General features: G+C 39.9%; 1 protein-coding gene across 1 annotated transcript in view; it reads right to left on the minus strand.

The window, feature by feature from the left end:
* creb5b (cAMP responsive element binding protein 5b) overlaps window positions 1–18,133 on the minus strand; it is a 50,704-nt gene that overhangs the window by 5,540 nt on the left and 27,031 nt on the right. The window contains exons 6-10 of the mRNA XM_079470438.1: window positions 17,268–17,394; window positions 16,113–16,223; window positions 2,665–2,976; window positions 1,698–1,925; window positions 5–113 (exon numbers count right to left, since the gene is read on the minus strand). Of these exons, the coding sequence (XP_079326564.1) occupies window positions 5–113; window positions 1,698–1,925; window positions 2,665–2,976; window positions 16,113–16,223; window positions 17,268–17,394 (887 nt within the window). The remainder of the gene's footprint in view (window positions 1–4; window positions 114–1,697; window positions 1,926–2,664; window positions 2,977–16,112; window positions 16,224–17,267; window positions 17,395–18,133) is intronic.

Below are 18,133 nucleotides of genomic sequence, written 5' to 3' on the forward strand. Positions count from 1 at the left end.
TCACTGAGGTAACCTTGAGACTCTTTCTGCATGGCTGTGATGGGACAGTCCTTATGTGTTAATAAAAGCTGTTTCAGTTGCGTCACCTCATTCTTCAGCATGGTGACCTCGTTCTGTCAACAAACACAACAGATACACTTACAAACATTCCCTCAGTGCTTACAAGAATTTATGAATATGCTCGGTAACACTTTATATTACTGTTGCATACTTATGCAGGAACTAATAAATACTAACAAAACTTTAAGTATGAATCAGTATTATAAAGTGTTACCATATTCTCTAATCCCACACTTTGGATACAGACATAAAACAAAAATTTCAAGTTCATCAAACCTAAATGTTCTCCGTGACAGATTAAAGCATGTTCAGTTCACTGAGGATACATTTCCTGCATACAGGACAGTTTGGCCAAGCCCTGGATTTAATTGTTAAAGTTTATTTTCACCCTTAAAAGTCCCTCATGTCTTGAAATGCAAAACATATTTGGGAAATCTTGTTAGCCTCTCAGTTTCTTAGCATGCAAACAAATCTAAACAAAGACGCACATGTTTACGCTAATCTGTATTATGCCAGTGTTGTCATACGACCATATAATAATACCACACAAAATTATGCCAGAAAATTTGTTTTTGGGATTGTGAGACTCAAATCTTCCACAAGATGCTTTAAATTCAAGAGAAACAAGCCTGAGTCTCATTAAAAAACTCATAATGAACAGGCTGTAAATGCCTTGCCATTGCGAACAACACAGCGTCTGATAAGAACAAGTTCTTGGATTTGATTAAACCAGCTGGCGGAATGGTTACAAAACAACGGCATAATTTCAAGGATGTTTGTAAGATAAGAACCTGGACTTTGACAGGGAAGTGAATGAAAGCAATTCTAAACAGTGGGATTATTAAGACTGCGTATGTATGTGCATTCTGTCTCAAAGTATGCAATACAGAAAAACAAATAGTTGATGATTGGAATTGTGAATAGGAAAGTATGTAAATAGCCTCGTGGCCAAAGCTCTGGGTTGTTAATGGAAAGATTGTGGGTTCGAATCTCACAAGGTCAACCCACAAATCGTCACCGTTGTGAGGGTTAACCTCAGGCTGCTCCAGGGGTGTTGCGCAAGTCACATTGCGTAAAAGTCTCAGCAAAGTGACAGTATTTTATTCTGTGGAATGGAGCTCAGATTACTGCAGTGAATATGAATAATAAGAGGCCTGTGATGTGGCCTGATGTGTAGGTTGAGCGCAGCATACACACTCTCTCTCTAATATACTGATACAGTATAGCCTGACACATGGCATCAATCTTTCAGGTAAATCTCATGGTCTAAAGAGAGTCGAAATGAGCATGTTCAACCTCTATGAGCTGAGATGCTCTGTGATGCTCTGGGGTTTTACTGGCCTACAAACCACACATTCAGCTGCAGCTGGCTGTGCTCTGGTTACTCTGCAGACCTCAATAACCCATTGACCCTACCCTCCACACAACCGGCAACGCCTGCTCTCCGGCTACGGTAGCTTCAGCTGTCAAATGAAGGGTGTTTATGAGCTTCTGTGGTCTAGAGCAAGCTAATACAGAGTGAAATATGAAGCCCTGTGTGAAATACATCTTGGTGTGTGTCCCCAAGCGCATTTAACGCTTAAGAGCACAGCATTTCAGCTGAGGAGAAGAGTGCGAACGATCGCCGGAGCTTTTACCTGGAGTTGCATGTTGGTTTGGGTGAGTTCCTCTGCTTTTTTTTCTAGAGACATAACCCACACTTTCCTCTTTTGTCGGCAGCGTGTGGCGGCTGCCCGATTCCTCTCCAGAAACTTTCGCCTGCGCTCATCCGGGTCCTCGTCCACCACCCGTCTGCGGCGACCTCCGCTGGACGGCGGGGACTGAAGGTTCTGCGTTGGCTGCATTTGCTGCGCAGCTGGAGATAACTGTAACGGGATAACAATGTTAGATTCTGCAACTAGGCATCAAAAGCCTGGCTGCCGGCCAAACACCTGTCTACAGTCTCTCTTCTCAGACCAATCAGTGCACCCCACGCTTGGACCTCTCCAACTTCCCGTCTGGGAGTTTTCTTTAAAACAACATGTGCCTTGTACACGTGGCCACGCGGCCCTATGATGGACGTATGGGTGTGAGAAACAGCAGTGTGATTTACAGGCTGCCCCACCCTCATAAAGAGGTGTCAGGGCCCAGTTTTCCACCACGCACGTCCACTCAAACCAATGCTCCGCGACACCCTGAGAAACAGGGCCATTACCAACGCATAAGGTCCACAAAAAGCTTCTTTGACATATGCTTGGCAGTTGGCTGTGTTTGCCGTCTTTAGATCATTACAGGTTTCTGGAGGACGATGGAAAATGCGTGGCTTTGATGGTTTGTATGTATACAGGCACCCTTCTTTGGCTTAATAATACCTTGGGGTCAGAATTTGTGAATCACAAAAAGATGGATTCAGTCGCACGTTTCGGAGTGCCCCGGTCGAAACCTGCGCTGAATTCTAAGTGGATGCATAACATTATCCTTAAAAGGTAGACTTTTTTTTCACTTTCAGTTGGATGCTCAGAAATTGCCATGTCTTAACCCAACTACATCAATCTCCACATCACTTGTACTCTACTTCATTCAGCCCAAATATTACCCTCATGGCATCTCAACCCATTTCAGTACCTGTGAAGCGGAGTGCATGGATTGGTGTGGAGAGGTCTGATGTCCGTGTGCTGGATGAAGGTGGGGCGGGTGGGAGTTGTGGTGCCCGTGGCTCTGTGGGTGGTGATGGCCGCTCTGTGCATGGCTGGGGTGATGATGGTGGGCATGGTGTGGGTATCCGTGAGGTGGGCCCTGCATGTGCTGGTGAGGGTGCATGTGGTGGTGACTGCTCTGCTCTTGCCGTGATGACATCATCTCCATCATGTGACCCATGGAGTTCATGCTGCCATTTGACATGCCCCCTGGATGGTGGGCGAGAGCGGCTTTCAGTCTCTGAGTAGAAAATGGGGGAAAGTATATATTAATGTAATGACCAGCATGTTTCACATTTTCCATGTGAGATGGCTCAATTTACTCGGCCAGCTGCAAAAAAAACTTTTGGATCAGCACCCGCAAAAATGATTTAAAAAACATAATATATATATATATATACTGTACTGTGTATATATATAAAAAAGACAAAAAAACGTATCGTTATATATATATATATTTATATATATAACGATTAGTTTTTTTGTCTTTTTTCCCAGCCAAAATGAAAATCAATGAATTCATTCATTTTCATCAATACAGCTAGATTTATTTTTCCTATACCCTACTGGGAGATCAATTTGGAATACCCTGCGTTAAGCTAACTTCTAACAAAATCTAGTTAGATTCATGGTTAAGACAAGACCAAAAAAAACATGCTAGACAAAGTAAATCCATCTTGTTTTAAGGATGTTTTGTCTTTTCAATCATCATGTGCGTCACTACCATATTTATTCCCATAGATCAAATGTTCGCCCCATTTGTGACATGTATGAATGTCCGAGCAAATCCAGTCACTTCCATTTACCCTTTCACACACACACCCAAACACAAACTGTTCCACTATCTGTCGTCACTGTCTAAGAACTTGAACTGAAAAGAGAGGCCAACGTGGTAAAGCTCTGGCAACGGGAGGCCCCCGAAGCCTCTCACCCACCATTTGCCCATTTCCCTTTCGACCTACACACTGTTGCTTCAACCGTGTGGTCTACTTGAGCTTTCACCCACAACTGCTCCTGGACTCTGTGACTTTGGAGACGCTCAAAGTGCGTCTGTGTTCAGAATGTGTTTACCCGACTGCCCTCTCTCTCACAAAGATGTTTTTCTGGGCTGCTCAATAAGACAACTTAGGGGTCTGAAAAAAGCCACAAGTATAAACATACACGCTGCCAAAATGTCCGCCGGTTTGATCTGTTGACAGCACATGTAGACAAAAAGAAAAAAATGAAAAAGTACATAAGCATGTGCATATATACTTATATGTCTGTGTCCATTCATTTTGGCTTTCACAGACAGACATAAAGCAGGGCTTTAAAAATCTGACAGGAATATTTTTAGAGAGTGTTGAGTCTACGCTATATGTTTCCACAAGTGCGGAGCAGGTAGAGAGACTTTATAAGAAATGTGTTGGAGTTTCAGGAGCACAACAGCAAGCATCCCTCTCATCCTTAATAAAAACCTAACTGTGTTTAGTTTTGTAAATATATAGTAAAAGAAAACGAATATGCATTTACAGCCTGGAGATGTCTGTCTTTAAAGATTCCTTTATTCAAGTCATCCAAGTTGCTATTTACCAAAACAAACCCAAATTGATTTGAGAAGTTTCTGTTTCTTCAACTGTCCAAACCAAGCAAATTCATGCTGTTCCTCCCTGACCCTGCCAAATACATGAGCACTAACCAACCAACCCACCCGTATACAGCTGCCCTTAACGGGCATTATTCACCAACCATCTGCAGCTTAGTCTGAAACTCAAACCTCTGCCAATACTGTCTGCAATAACAACCCATGACCTTTTTATACAGTAGGCTATTTGTATAGTTTAATATACTATATCATATATGGTATTTAATATGATATTTGTAGTAGGCTCCCGGAGGAAAACTGGGTAAAATACTAGAACTAATGAGTAATGTTTAAGTTCATAGTAATATCTAGAATAATATTGTCTTCTGATTGCAAACTTGTAAGATTGTTCATACCTTTTCTAAACTATAATGGAGGCATTTGTGAGATTCAAGTCTTTTTCTTCTTAACAACTTTTATTTGCTCTCAGTTGAGATTTTTCTTTCTTATGGGGTATCGCTGCTTTACTTCTGAAATCTCCAGATTTTGTGATATTTATGTTTCCCATTATTCATGATTATTAATCACCCTTTTCATTTGTCAGTGGGTTTTGCAAATTTGCAATTTCCTGAAAAGCAAAGAATTTGGACATAAGGTTTCGGAAGGACAGCTAAACACTATATTTGACCAGAAGAGGAATTGACTTCATACTGTACATACACAAAAATATTTTGGTGTCAGTTTGTTTAAAGTAATTGTAATAATGAGAACAAGTCAAGTTAGTTATTTGCTTGTATAGGCGCAACAAGTTTTGAATCTAATGCAATTACAGTAAATAAGTAATATAATTTTGGGGGCAACTGTATATGTACGATTGCTTTGATCGACTCAAATTCACAATAAAAACAAGTGGAATGTTCCTGAATTATAAAATGAGTTCAAAAGATTGGATCAAACGCTAAATTGCACATTTCTCATCAGAACAATATTGTTTTAATAGCTAAATTATACAATTAATTGTCAACTAAAACTGGAAGTGTTAAAGTGTTAAAACAGCTTAAATCAACAAAATAAAGAAAAAAAGTCTCAAAAATACAAACATACATTTCTCAACCAGCTGTAGCAATCCGACAGCCATGCACACATCTAACCGTCCTCTCTATCTAAGCATCAGTAGTATTAGGGTCTCATGTGTGTATAAAGGTGGAGTGCATCAGAATCACAAGAGCTGAGACACCATCTTTCATCCATTAACATACTTGACATACTGGGGTCACAGTGCACAGAAACACCTCTGACTGATTGTGCCACCTGTCAATCAACGCTGCCCTCACTTTGATTGGACCTGGACAGCTGTGCACCTATCTCTCCCTCCCTCGCCGTCGGGCCAGATTGTGTCGAGTTCCCACGCGGTGGAATGCCAGCGTCTGGGGCCGTGGCGCACTGACTGAGCCAAAGGACAGGCACAGGGGCCTTTCATCTTAAACTACAGTTGGGCTCGGCCTGGCGGTGAGCCAACTGTCGACAGAGTGAGGAAAAGAGGAGGGGGCGGTGGAGCATCTCTCGCTCTCTTCTACAGGAAGAATCATCCATCCATCATTCGCGGGGCATACAGAGATCGCCCGCTATCAGTGTTCTAATGTAATCAGTCTGGCTCTGAGCAGGGTCCCAGAGTGCCGCACGGGGTCAGGGGCCAAATGAGCATGTACACCACAACAAGCTGAGCGAGACGGCACCAAGCAGGAAGTACACGCTCGACAGATACCTTGTAAAAACGATACTCAGCATTGGCTGCAATACACAAGCTATCTGTGACTAAATATTATTATTCAAAAAGACACAATGAATAGCAAAATATAGGATATAGAGGTGAAATGAGCTACAAAGGGACCGATGAAATCAGAGCCGCTTATTTATCAACGAGACGTTTCCTTCTAGAAGCTTTTGGTGACATCCATCAAACAGCTTAAACCTGCTCCGCTGTTGGCAGAATCCCAAAATAAACCCAAAGCCATAAATCACTGCGAATCAGACTAATCAAAACCAGAATGTTCAGACTGCCATTGTTAAACAACGACGGATCTGAGGTTATTTACACGTTACACAGTGTTCCACCATAAAACCGTACTTACAATAAAACAGGCGAAAGGAACAAGAAACAAGCATTCTCACCCTAATCCGACGCTCTCACATTAAAGGAGAACTTTCTCTTCAAATCCAGCAGGTAGAACTGCAGAAGGGCTTGTAACGTAACCTATATATGTTACGTGTGCATAATCTCTTATGACGATAGTTGAGAGCCAGATCTTGGCTGATGTGTGTCACTGAGACTGTCTCATCTGCCCTTGCTAATGAGGTGTAAACAGACATTAAAACTGAGCCCTTCGAGCTGAAGCAGCAGCTCCATTAGCCTGTAATGATAGTGCTGTCTCACACGCTGGCACTGCAAAACCAGAGGAAAACAGTCATTACTGTAACACAAGTGTTGGCCTGCTGAGAATCTGTCCTTCGGAGGCACGTGATTCCTAAAGTGATTTACAAGTGTGTGTGAAGCACCTGTAGTCACATCCGTTATACCAAGAACGTGACCGAATGTTAAAGATTGGGGGTTGGGATAGTTCACCCAAAATTCTGTTATCATTTATTCTCTTGCATGTCATTTAAAACCTGTGTATGACTCTTTTTTCTGTGATATCTTTTTTCTAAGATATTTCGAGGAATGTCTCTGTGGTTTTGTGTCCATTCAATGTAAGTCAATGGGGGTCAGTGTTGTTTTGTTATCAATGTTCTTCAAAATATCTTCTTTGGTCACACACAGATTTGGAATGACACGAGGGTGAGTAAATGATTTTTTGGTAAACTGTCCTATCGGTCATTAAGGTTGCATATTCCTATTGCAAGGTATTGGGCACCATGTCTCAGTTTTTTAAAACAACAAGCTGCAAAATGCTGTTTAAAGTCTTAAAGTCCTTAAATAATCCAAAACTCTCTTCTTCCTTTGCTACTACAAATCAATCTTCAAGTATTTTAGGCAATATAAAACGTTATATAGATCAATGGAGCACAGACGATGATCTATCAGGTTTCATTCACATGATATCTGCACAGCAATGTCTGTCCGTCTGCAGTCGTTTGAAATCCTTCACCGTTTCATTGCTGATCTTTAGCCTGTCCTTTCTGACCTCGAATTTCTCTCACTAATGTCTATTATAAAGCAGGGGGCATGATGGGTAATTGCACATTAATGGTATTTATGAATTGCCTCTTTCTATGTGCTCGTGTTTTGAGTGATATCATCATCAGTCCATCAAGGTGCATCTTGACAACAGATTCAACTTTCCTCAGACAGAGCGATGACTTCATATCAATAAAAGAGTGTAAAGACAGAGGGAGCGCCACACCTGCTGCTGAAAGAGTAAATCAAACTCAATGAGGTCAGAGGCAGGAGGAAGCCCCTGGGTAGAAGTGGAGTAGGATCGTGTATGTGTGTGTGTGTGTGTGTGTGTGTGTGTGTGTGTGTGTCTGGTGTCTGCTAGACTTACTGCCAACTAAACTCACTCCAACCCATATCAATGACTCTACCTGTCTAATACTCTCTGTCAATCTCTTCTTCTCCCTTCTCTTTCATCTCTCTGTAAAAACTACTCGACAAACTGTGAAACATGTCTCTGCTCTTTCAACATCCAAGAAGTAAATTTCTATAAACCTACTGTTTAGAAGATCTTTGAACGTTAGAGTTGATTCTCTGTAGTAAAATACATTAGCTGTGTGTTATTTGCAATCATATCTTTTTTTATTGATTTACTCCATATTTTGGTTTGACAAGTATGTTTTTTGCACATTACCGTAAAAGCCAATAAACACAGTTTCCATCATATTCAACATGATCCAACCCAACAGTAAAAACGTATTGTTAGAAGCTGTATCATTTGTGAGGGCATCCGTTTAAAAAAAATGCAATGAAATCAAATACATGTTGATCAAATTAATCTTAATGTGAATTAATAATTGCTGTTAATAACTCAAACAATTGGAGGGAAATTCTTCATCATCGCAGATACCTTACAAATACATAACACGTTGGCTTTATCCGTTTCTACCATCTGCACAAGTCATGACTGTTTTATACGCTCTACCCACCAGAGAGAAACGCTTAAATCAGAGGTATAAAGTATCCTGCACCAGAGTCTCATAGATTCAACGTCTCTACCTCTAACTCTCGAGTCCTGTACTGTGCTTTATGTTCGCTTTCTCTCATTGCATAAATCTGAGCTGTAATTTTCCTGGCACTGGTTCCTGCTCTCTGTGGGCTCCAAGGTACGAGACGCCCATCTATTTCTCCCATTTCCCCAGAACGTTCATGCCAGACTCAATAAGGGTCTTGCCCCCGCTGCGCATGCCTGTTCCCTTCACCGCACCAACCCCCCATTAGCTCATTTTTAAGAGCCCATACCCCTACCCCCACTCCCTTCTCACCCCCTTAAACGAGACCCTGCCAGCGGCTGTGAGCTAGGGACCACTTAACTGATTTCTTATGGGAGGGCTTCTGAGCAGAGAGAGGCAATGTGCTGGGTGGGAGCAATGCAGTCAGACTTCACTATTTGCCATGCTGGCACAACTTGCCAGCCTAATCATTTGGAACCAATTTAATTTGGCTTTACAGTGCGTTCTGTAACATAGAAAATCTTATTCGTGATGTATCTAGTATTTGTTTCTGAAGCCTAATTGGCAGAGCAATAGTTTAGAAGTGCACAGGTTGTGGGTTCGAACCCAGCAAACACACATACTGATAAAAAAGGGAGTTTATAGGTACAATGCACTGCAAGTCATTTGGATAAAACTATATTACATACATTGTATCATATACTGTATGTAATACAGAATAAGTATGTAAATACACATTTTTGTAAGGGTGATCCTGCCATCGCACTATATTAGTGCAGGAGCACCCTTACAGAAATTCTTATTTTAATGACTCTACTTAAACAAAGGTGAAGTACATTTTTTGTACACTTTAAGTGATAAGTACTACTAAAATTGCAAGAGTACCAATTTACGATACTCAGAGCTAAATAGGCCCACTTTTTAGTTTCTAAAAGTGTACTTTTAGGTAAAAACAATCCATAAAAAAGTGTCATTTTCTGGCAGCTGGGGCACCAGAAAAACACTGTAAATATATTTTTCACGTAAGCTGATGTTTTTCTTTAATGGGTTTTTACCTTATTTAAAATTCATATTTTACATTATACGAAAATCTGTAAAATAAAATGAACGTAAAATATTTTACTTTAAAATTATTTTACAGAGCTAATCGAGTACATAACTAGTATAAAAAAGTAGACAGAGTATATGTTCTTATTTTTAGGTTAACAGAAGTATACTCAAAGCTATACTTAAAGCATAAAGTTGAATACTTGATTTATTACTGTATGTCCCAAGCAACTAAGCTGCCACATCTGCATCTGACAAAATCTTTTATAAATTGTGTGTGTTGCCCTGAGATTATCAAAGCTGGTACACTATCTTTACTGTTGGTGTTATTTGTCATCGCTGTGTCTTAGAGGAGGTTCAAACAAAAAATGAAATACAAACAGATGTTTTTTTTGTGTCAGGTGAGCAAAGCATTGATTACGAAAAGTGTAAAAAACGACAAGAGATGTTAATAAAAAGAGTAAAATAAGTTTGAAAGAGATAGTCCACCCAAAAAGGACAATTCGGTCATCCTTTACTCACCCTCGTGTCATTCCAAACCTGTATGACTTACTTTCTTCTGCAGAACACAAAAGAAGATGTTGGTAACCAAACAATATTGGCCCCCCCACTGACTTCCATTAAATAGGAACAAAATCACTGAGACATTTTTAAAATATCTTCTTTTGTGTTCCGTAGAAGAAAGAGTCATATACAGTAATCTTCAAACCACATGAGCTTAAATAAATGATGGCAGAAGTTTTATTTTAAGTGGGTGTGACCCATCCCTTTAAGTACTAAAAAAGTATTAAATACAATCTCATGTTGTCTCTACAGGCACTTGCTCCTAAAATCCCAAAGCCACATTGAAACAGAACTCTCCTTCCCTATAGCCTGGGGTTTGAGAGATATTTACTCCATATAAAGGTAGTCCTTAATGGCAGTCTAGGTAATAGCTGGAGAGCCCAATCAGGATCACCTAACAAAAGCAGAAACAATCAGCTCAGAGGACAAGCTAATCAACTCGAGTGAGACCGTCGACACAAACATCCATCACTTTCCCATGTAAATACAGCGCAGCATGAAATTAAAGAGGCACTGGCTTTCCAAATCAACCTGTATTACTTACAGGGGCGCATTTTACACACAAACACCATTTGAAAGATTTCAAGGTCAAACAGTTGTGAAAACAAAGCTGATTGCGCCGAGTCCTTCACTTCAAAGAGAAACAGACAGACAAGTTAATGTCTTCAGTACTGTGCTGTATTTAGAGAAACAGAAGTATTTCGGCCCCTCGATGGGGAACTATAGTCCCAACAGCTAATCTAAATTTGGCGTTTAGCTAAAAAAGAAGCAATGCGACAAGCTACGGTTAAACTAGCGTGGAATATTAGACCACAGGTATGTGTACGTTTTTTGTTCGTCACCCTTAAATTGTTGATATTAAACAGTTAACATCAGTTAACATCAGCTTCATCCAATATACTGTACCGAGGACGTAGAACTTTGGATTTTCCTGCTTGTAAGGGCACAGACAGGGCATAAAACTGAGTAGAAACCTTAAGAGATTTAAGCTTCATAAGTGTATGGATGCTTTTGTGACCTCTGAGCCGTGCCCAAAAAGCTGGGTGCCCACTATTGCAGCTATAACAACACACTGACTTTAGAAGACAATTGAATCCTGTATGTTCTCCATCCCCCCGCAAAACAATCGTAAATTGTAAGCCTATTGCTTTAACTGGATAATCCCTTTTTTTCTGGGGCTGACTGTATACACAATAGTGCTAGAAGTGAATTCTGTCCCTTTTTTAATCTGTTTTTTAGGTACACGAAAAAGTGTGAAATTAAAACTGTAACGATTGGGTAGATTTAGTGCATTTACTGGAATGGACAGTTCACCCAAAAATTTAAATTCGGTCCTAATTTACTTACCCTCAGGTTGTTCCAGACCTGTATACATTTTGTTGTTCTACGGCAAAAACTGAAAGATTTCAGGAGGTATGTTGTAAACACTATTGACTTTCGGGGGAAAACAATACTTTGTTGGCCAATGATGCCCCAGTACTGTTTGCTTTTTCACGTTCTTCAAAACATCTTTTGTGTTCAACAGGTTTGGAACAACTTGAGGGTGAGTAAATGATGACAGATTTATCCTTTTTGGGTGAAGAAAGGTGCTCAAAGAAAACCCCAAGACCAACGACATTTCAGTATCCAAACAGATGTAAGCATGAAGTCCACATGGAATTGAAAACGCAAATATTACAATGTTAGATTCCAGGAGGCGTTCCAAATTTAATATCACTTTACTTTTCCTAAAGTGGTTCTTTGCAAATATTCTCATTTTTTTACTATTACACAATTGTTTTATGAGGTTTAAGAAATGTCCATATTATGATCTGAGTAAATGGTAAAGTCAATCATTTAAATATAGACTAAACACAAAATCATGACGTTTTCACCACTCTGTCTCTTTGTATGTAAGCTGAGTGTTCAGCCCGAGCTGCGCTGTTGCTTGTTTCAGCTGTGTGTTAGCTCATAAGCTTTCTATGACATCATCCTCCGACAATGCCACCATTGATACAGATGTCACTTACAAAACATGGATTTAGATTCTTGTGTTGCAGACAGGGAGACACGACCCGAGGCAGGTGTCTCACCGGCATGGCCTACCTCTAGCACCTGACTTTGAACTTCAGAAAGACTAAAAAGGACATACAGAAATTATTTTAATAAGACTGAAATAGAATATTGGCTTGTTAAAGAGACTGAAATTACAATTGACACCTGAAAGCAAGTTACAGCAAAGTTCGACTTTGCAGTATAATGTAATTTTTTACATAATGTGTGACCCAGCACAACATTTATTTGAGTATAGAACAGGCTCACGTGTTTTTAAAAATAGATGATTTTTAATAAATAACTTCAACAAAAAGTAAGTTTAGGTAAGTTTGTCTGCATCTGAAGTAAACACTTTAGAGTTTATCTGTAAATGAATGAGAGTTCGATTACATTAGGCTGAATTCCAGCGCTCGCAAAAAAACTTCACATCACTTTGATAGCCGTATCGTTCCGTGAAATGTTTCTTTAAGAAAGGTTTCTTTTTTTCACTCCTCAAGTAAAAAAAGAAAAAGAGTACATTTACAGCATGCCAAGGATTATGTCATCTGCACGGCGTGTGCCAGCTTAAGGGCCCCCGGACAAACAGAGCAAGAACATATAGTATTGTTTACCTCGTAAAAATCTTACCACCTAGCCTGACGCTTAGTGACACATTTATCATCCTTGGTAACAATGTAAACAATAGATAATTACCATCGATAAAACAAAGAACTACAGATTATTTTTAACTTGAATGACTCATGAAACGAACATTTTAACATAAAGAGAACTTGCGTGAAGGAAGTATATATAAAGCATTCCAGAAAATCTATCAAGTTTTTTTGTGATTGCAAAAAATCTATAGACATTATATATTTAAGGAGACTTTAAAGAAGTACAAAAGAATCTGTCAATAAAGCAATGCAAAACCAATGAAAACCAATGAACCAATGCAAAATACATCACAGTGTGTTTGGACAGCAATATCTAGTTTTATTGAAGTCCAAAACATTTTTAACAATCTGTCTGAATGAAGTAACTTGGACCTATACGTTGTACAAATAAACGTATGCAAACTAAATATTTGTGATCCAGTCAGCAAAAATCCATGTAAAGTAATTTTTTGTGATTTTCCACATAAAATTATCCAATAAAATGAAAAGAGAAAATGTAATCTCGATGTCTTTAATATTGACTATTTTTGCCATGTCGAAGATTAAAATCATATGAATGGGTGAAAAAAAACTTGGATGCTCAGTTTTTTAGGGCTAGATCCCCCCCCAAATAGATTCCTAAGGAAGCAAATATATGTTCCTGTTTGACTTTTTTATGATTTTTGTTACTTCTTTACGACCAGACACTGTACATCATTTTTTAGGGGTGTACGTCAGGGTTATTATCATGCAGGAACTGTCCTCCTCTAACTTCATTTCCACAAATTTGAAGGCGCACCATTGTCTACATTGTACGCTGTAGCATTCAAATTTACATCACTGGTATGAGACCTTTGTAAACCCCTGGATGATCACATTATTTCTGGCAGTGTTGTGTATTTTAACACAAAAACAAGATCTTTTTTTCTGAGTATACTCTCTTTTTCTATTTCACAAACTATACAGATTTATATAACAAATTTATAGCCCTAACCAAGAATTCAGATGGCAATATTTGAAGAGTATTTGTAATCTCAAATCCCATAGAAATGCTATATTTATGTGACTCCAAAACCTCATAGGGACTTTAAAACCTGGAACATGCCAAAACACTGGTGGAAGAGAAAGTGGATCCGCATTGTGTTTGACAAGGTTCAGCTGGCACATCCACTGGCCTTTTCCTCTCCCTGATAACAGCATGTTTGGACTTCCTTTTCCACAGACACAAGAACTTTCAACTCTTAAGAGCAGATCAAGTGAGCCGTGATAAAAAAGACCAGCATACAATCGCTCGGTAACATGAGATAAATAGTTTGTTGTCTATAAGAATACGTCCGAATGGAAACAAATAGAGAGCATTGTATTTACTCCCACCTCTGAGCAGCTAGGTTACATCTGCCCAACACATCGAACAACTGGATATCTGAAACGTATAATCAGTGACTTCATTAATAATAAATATTCTGCTGCTCGGTCCATGAGGAAAACAGCCACAAACACAAGAGGCTGCTCATCCACATCTGGCGTGAGATAAATGACACCTTAACCACAAAGTCTGAAGACAGCGAGGCACTCTGCCATGCTGCTCTCTCTCTCTGTGTGTGTGTGTGATGGTCCGACAGCAGTCCCGTGAGAACAAAAGCACTTTTAGCAGATTTTTTTAAGCAGAGACCCCCTGGCCCACCACAAAATCAATTTGGCTTCATTGGCCAAAGAGCACACACACACACACAGATCCAACACACACTATCTCCTATATACACTCTCGTTTTCACATCCACAGTGCTGCACTTTCCTCTCTCTGCTTTCCTTATGTTCTCTAGTTCGGCTCTCCAGGTCTCGTGAGGGTTGGGTATGAGGTTACACTGGGGGAGATATTTCCCATTTGGAGTAAGTCAACATATCTATATAATGAGATTAGGGCTGGATCTCTACACTGGGGTTGTGTTAGGCAGGGCTGGGCCGTGTGGGGGACACATGGCTCCGATCACCCCAGAACAGGTCACTTGATAACAACCGTTGCCATTATCTGACCCGGATTATGGCCACGATATACAACAAAAGAAAAAAAACTAAAATAAAGATCAACATCTCAGGTAATGAAATTTTTGCATGAAGTTGGCAGCTTTGATACATTTTACATCTCGTTCATAGCAATAATGTGTCGTTACATACTTGCATTCTTACGCATAATTCAATTAGCCAAGATCCAAAGGCAGGGTGTCCCATGTTAAATTCTTCCTATACGAGTGTTTTAGGGACTCTTTGAAAGCCTAATACGAACGGTTTCATGTGTCTGAGCCAAAAAAAAGAATTTATAATTCAATTACAATCAGGGCCGAGAGAGGGAGTGGGGGGATGTGTCTGGAGTCCAGCCAAGGGACAGATAAGACCGCACATTAAAGTAATATTATGCTCCCCTGCCCGTTACCATGGGAACGAACGAAAGGATTAAAAAATACACAGGGCGATCAATCTCCAGCAGGCCAGAGAGAAGAAGAGAGAGTTAAGTGCTCTTCGAGCGCTCTTCCCGCCATCAGAATCATCACTCATGCTTTGACGCTCTCTTGCTCTCTCTTTCTGTCTTTTATTGTTTTTCACCGTTCACCGTTGCACCCTGCTTCTTTCTTTCCCTTTTCTCAACAAACCCCTTCTGAGTACGCTTTCCAAATCCACAAATTGCAGATTATTATGGGGTGTAATTAGTGGATTATAACCTAATTCCAGAATCTGTCTTTCTGATCCTCTTGAAGTTTAAATAAAACGCTTAAGCAGGCACATGGTTACATGGGCTCTATGGGAACAAAATAAATCCAGGCAGATGGATGTAACAGCCCTAAACATGTTGACCCACAAAATGCTCTTTATTAGTCGTCCTTTTGTCTGAATTTTATTTTACAGAACGTTATGGATGCTTTTTTCAATGCAATATGGGGACATGGGCCGTAAATTCAAATCATACAAAAAAAGTATTGGCATGCCATGTTTTAATGCACACAAAAAGCTATCAAATGGCTTCAGAAGTCTTGCTCGCCGTCAGTTTGTGTTTTGGGCTCTTCTTCTTTCTCTCGTTCTCCGTGTGCTCTGACTGGATGCTTTGTTTTTGATGAGATCACTGCATGCTGAACTAGTGCTAACAAGCAGCACAAGTGTGTGCAAGGAGCATCAAGATATACATCAGACAAGCTGGCATACAGAGCAGAACAAGAAAAACAAATTGCACGTGTGTCCATATGTTTTTTATCGACAAAAAGAGAGGTTAAAGTATTTTTGGGCTAAATACGGATAACTGGTTTCATCACAACAACGGAAGAAAAATGAACCCAAATGAAATCACACAAGCAGGAAAATATGCAGGTGTGTGTAACTCACCAGTTTTGCCTCTGAGTGCATGGGGGGGACGTGGGGGGAGGGGCAAGAGCTGTTGTGGGTGGGGCCCTGCATACCCATCATGTTCGAGCCCATAGACATTTGCCGTTCCATCTGTGGCCACAAAAATAAATGTTACGCTCATGCAAAACCACATGAAAGCATGAAACACAACTTTAATCTGGCAAATTGTGTACTTTGTTGTGTGTGTGTGTCCTTTAGAATAGATATAAATACACATAGTATTAATATTCCTAAAAAAATCCATTTAAATCTTTTCAGCAGTCACAGACAAGGAAGCTGCAGAAGTGTAAAAAAAACAAGACTAAACAGCAAATCTACGGTTATGATCTGTGCTGCTTTGTCAGTGTATCTTTGCATTCAGAAAGTCCCAATTACATGTGAACAAAAGACTCAAATTCAGTTTCAACTTCATGTTTACATAGAAGTGTGTTCCAAAGATGTGCTGTACATGCACCACCTAAAAGTTTCACCTAAAAGTAAAATAAATGGTTGAGCGAAAGAGATTGAGAGAGAGTCCTGTTACCAAAAACCCAAGACCTCCGAGATCTACATCTGAACCCCCTTCCAAACCCCTGATGACCTAAAGCAGAGTGAAAGCACAGCAGTCCACAGTAATTATTGGAGGAATATTTGGTTTAAAAATATCACCCCACGCTGCACCCCTTTCCTGGGACGTCAATCGGGACTACAAAAAAACGTCCCGTTTTAATTTAATCAACTCTGTGCTTTTACTTCCATAGCCGACATGGGCTGGCTTATGTTACAATGAGAACATGTGTTGTGTCATTAGAACCACGATACGGGCAGCTCTGGCGAACACACACACACTCCTTCCTCTGCCTGCACTCGGTCCTTTATTGACATTTCTTAAATAGAATTAAAACAGATCGAGCTTTGGTAGAAAATTACACCTCTGCTGATGGCTTTCCTGATAAAACAGACTCTGATATGGGGTACAACACTGGGAAAGGCATTAATTGATAGCAGACTTCTGAGAAAACCAGACAAACTGGGTTTTAAAAGATGATTTTGCGCACGTCTGTGCATACTAATGTGCTTCGCACAAGAGTCGTTTACTGGGAACTGTAAATGCATTGTGCGTGTTTGTGGGTGCTGGTGTATTTATGATCTCACAGGCATAAGAACAGCAGACGATCCTTGCATAGTGGGGTCAGGCAGTGTGCCAGGCATGGATGCTGGTAGAGGCTGTCGCTGTCGGTTCCTCAGGTGCAATAAAGAGGAAAGTGAACCAGGCACTGGCCTAAAGGAAGAGAAAGAAAAAGAAAATGGAAAACCGAGATTAACTTATTTTCACACATGAAAGTTTCATTTTGCAACTGACGTCAACCGTGTGCCATTATTAGTAACTCATATCTGTACCACACAATTTCAGTTCCCATCTTAAAGGAAAAGTTCAGCCCAAAAAAAAGAAATCTGTCATCATTTACTCATCCTCAAGTTGTGGCAAATCTGTGTGTTGTTCTGTTGAACACAGAGAAAAATATTTGGAAGAATGCTTGTAACCAAACAGTTCTTGGCCACAATTATCACTTTTGGAGTACCATTGTCAACTGTTGTTCCTACTAGTCAATGGGGGCCAAGAACTGTTTGGTACAAGCATTCTTTCAAATATCTTTCTCTGTGTTGGACAGAACAACTACAATTATACAGATGAAGAACAACTTGAAGGTGAGAAAATGATGACAGAATTTTTATTGTAGCGTGAACTGTCCTTTAAGCTGATCAAATCCTTTGTGCTTCAATAAAATGTGGAAAAAGAAAAGGAACGCCAGAATGAACTTGACGCGTCAGTTTGCTATAAATCTCTCTTTCAAGAGAAAGTTTAGCTTTAAGGAACATACTTGGAAGAATGCCTTTTTTGTTTTTTATTTGTTTGTGAACTATTCTTTTAAGAACACAAAAATCCCCTTTTTATATCCTCTCGCACAAGCGATACGCACATCAGCACCTCAGGTGTGACACATGTGGCAGTTTCAATC

The sequence above is a fragment of the Barbatula barbatula genome, assembly GCF_947034865.1.
Source record: "Barbatula barbatula genome assembly, chromosome: 12".
NCBI classification, from domain to species: Eukaryota; Metazoa; Chordata; class Actinopteri; order Cypriniformes; family Nemacheilidae; genus Barbatula; species Barbatula barbatula.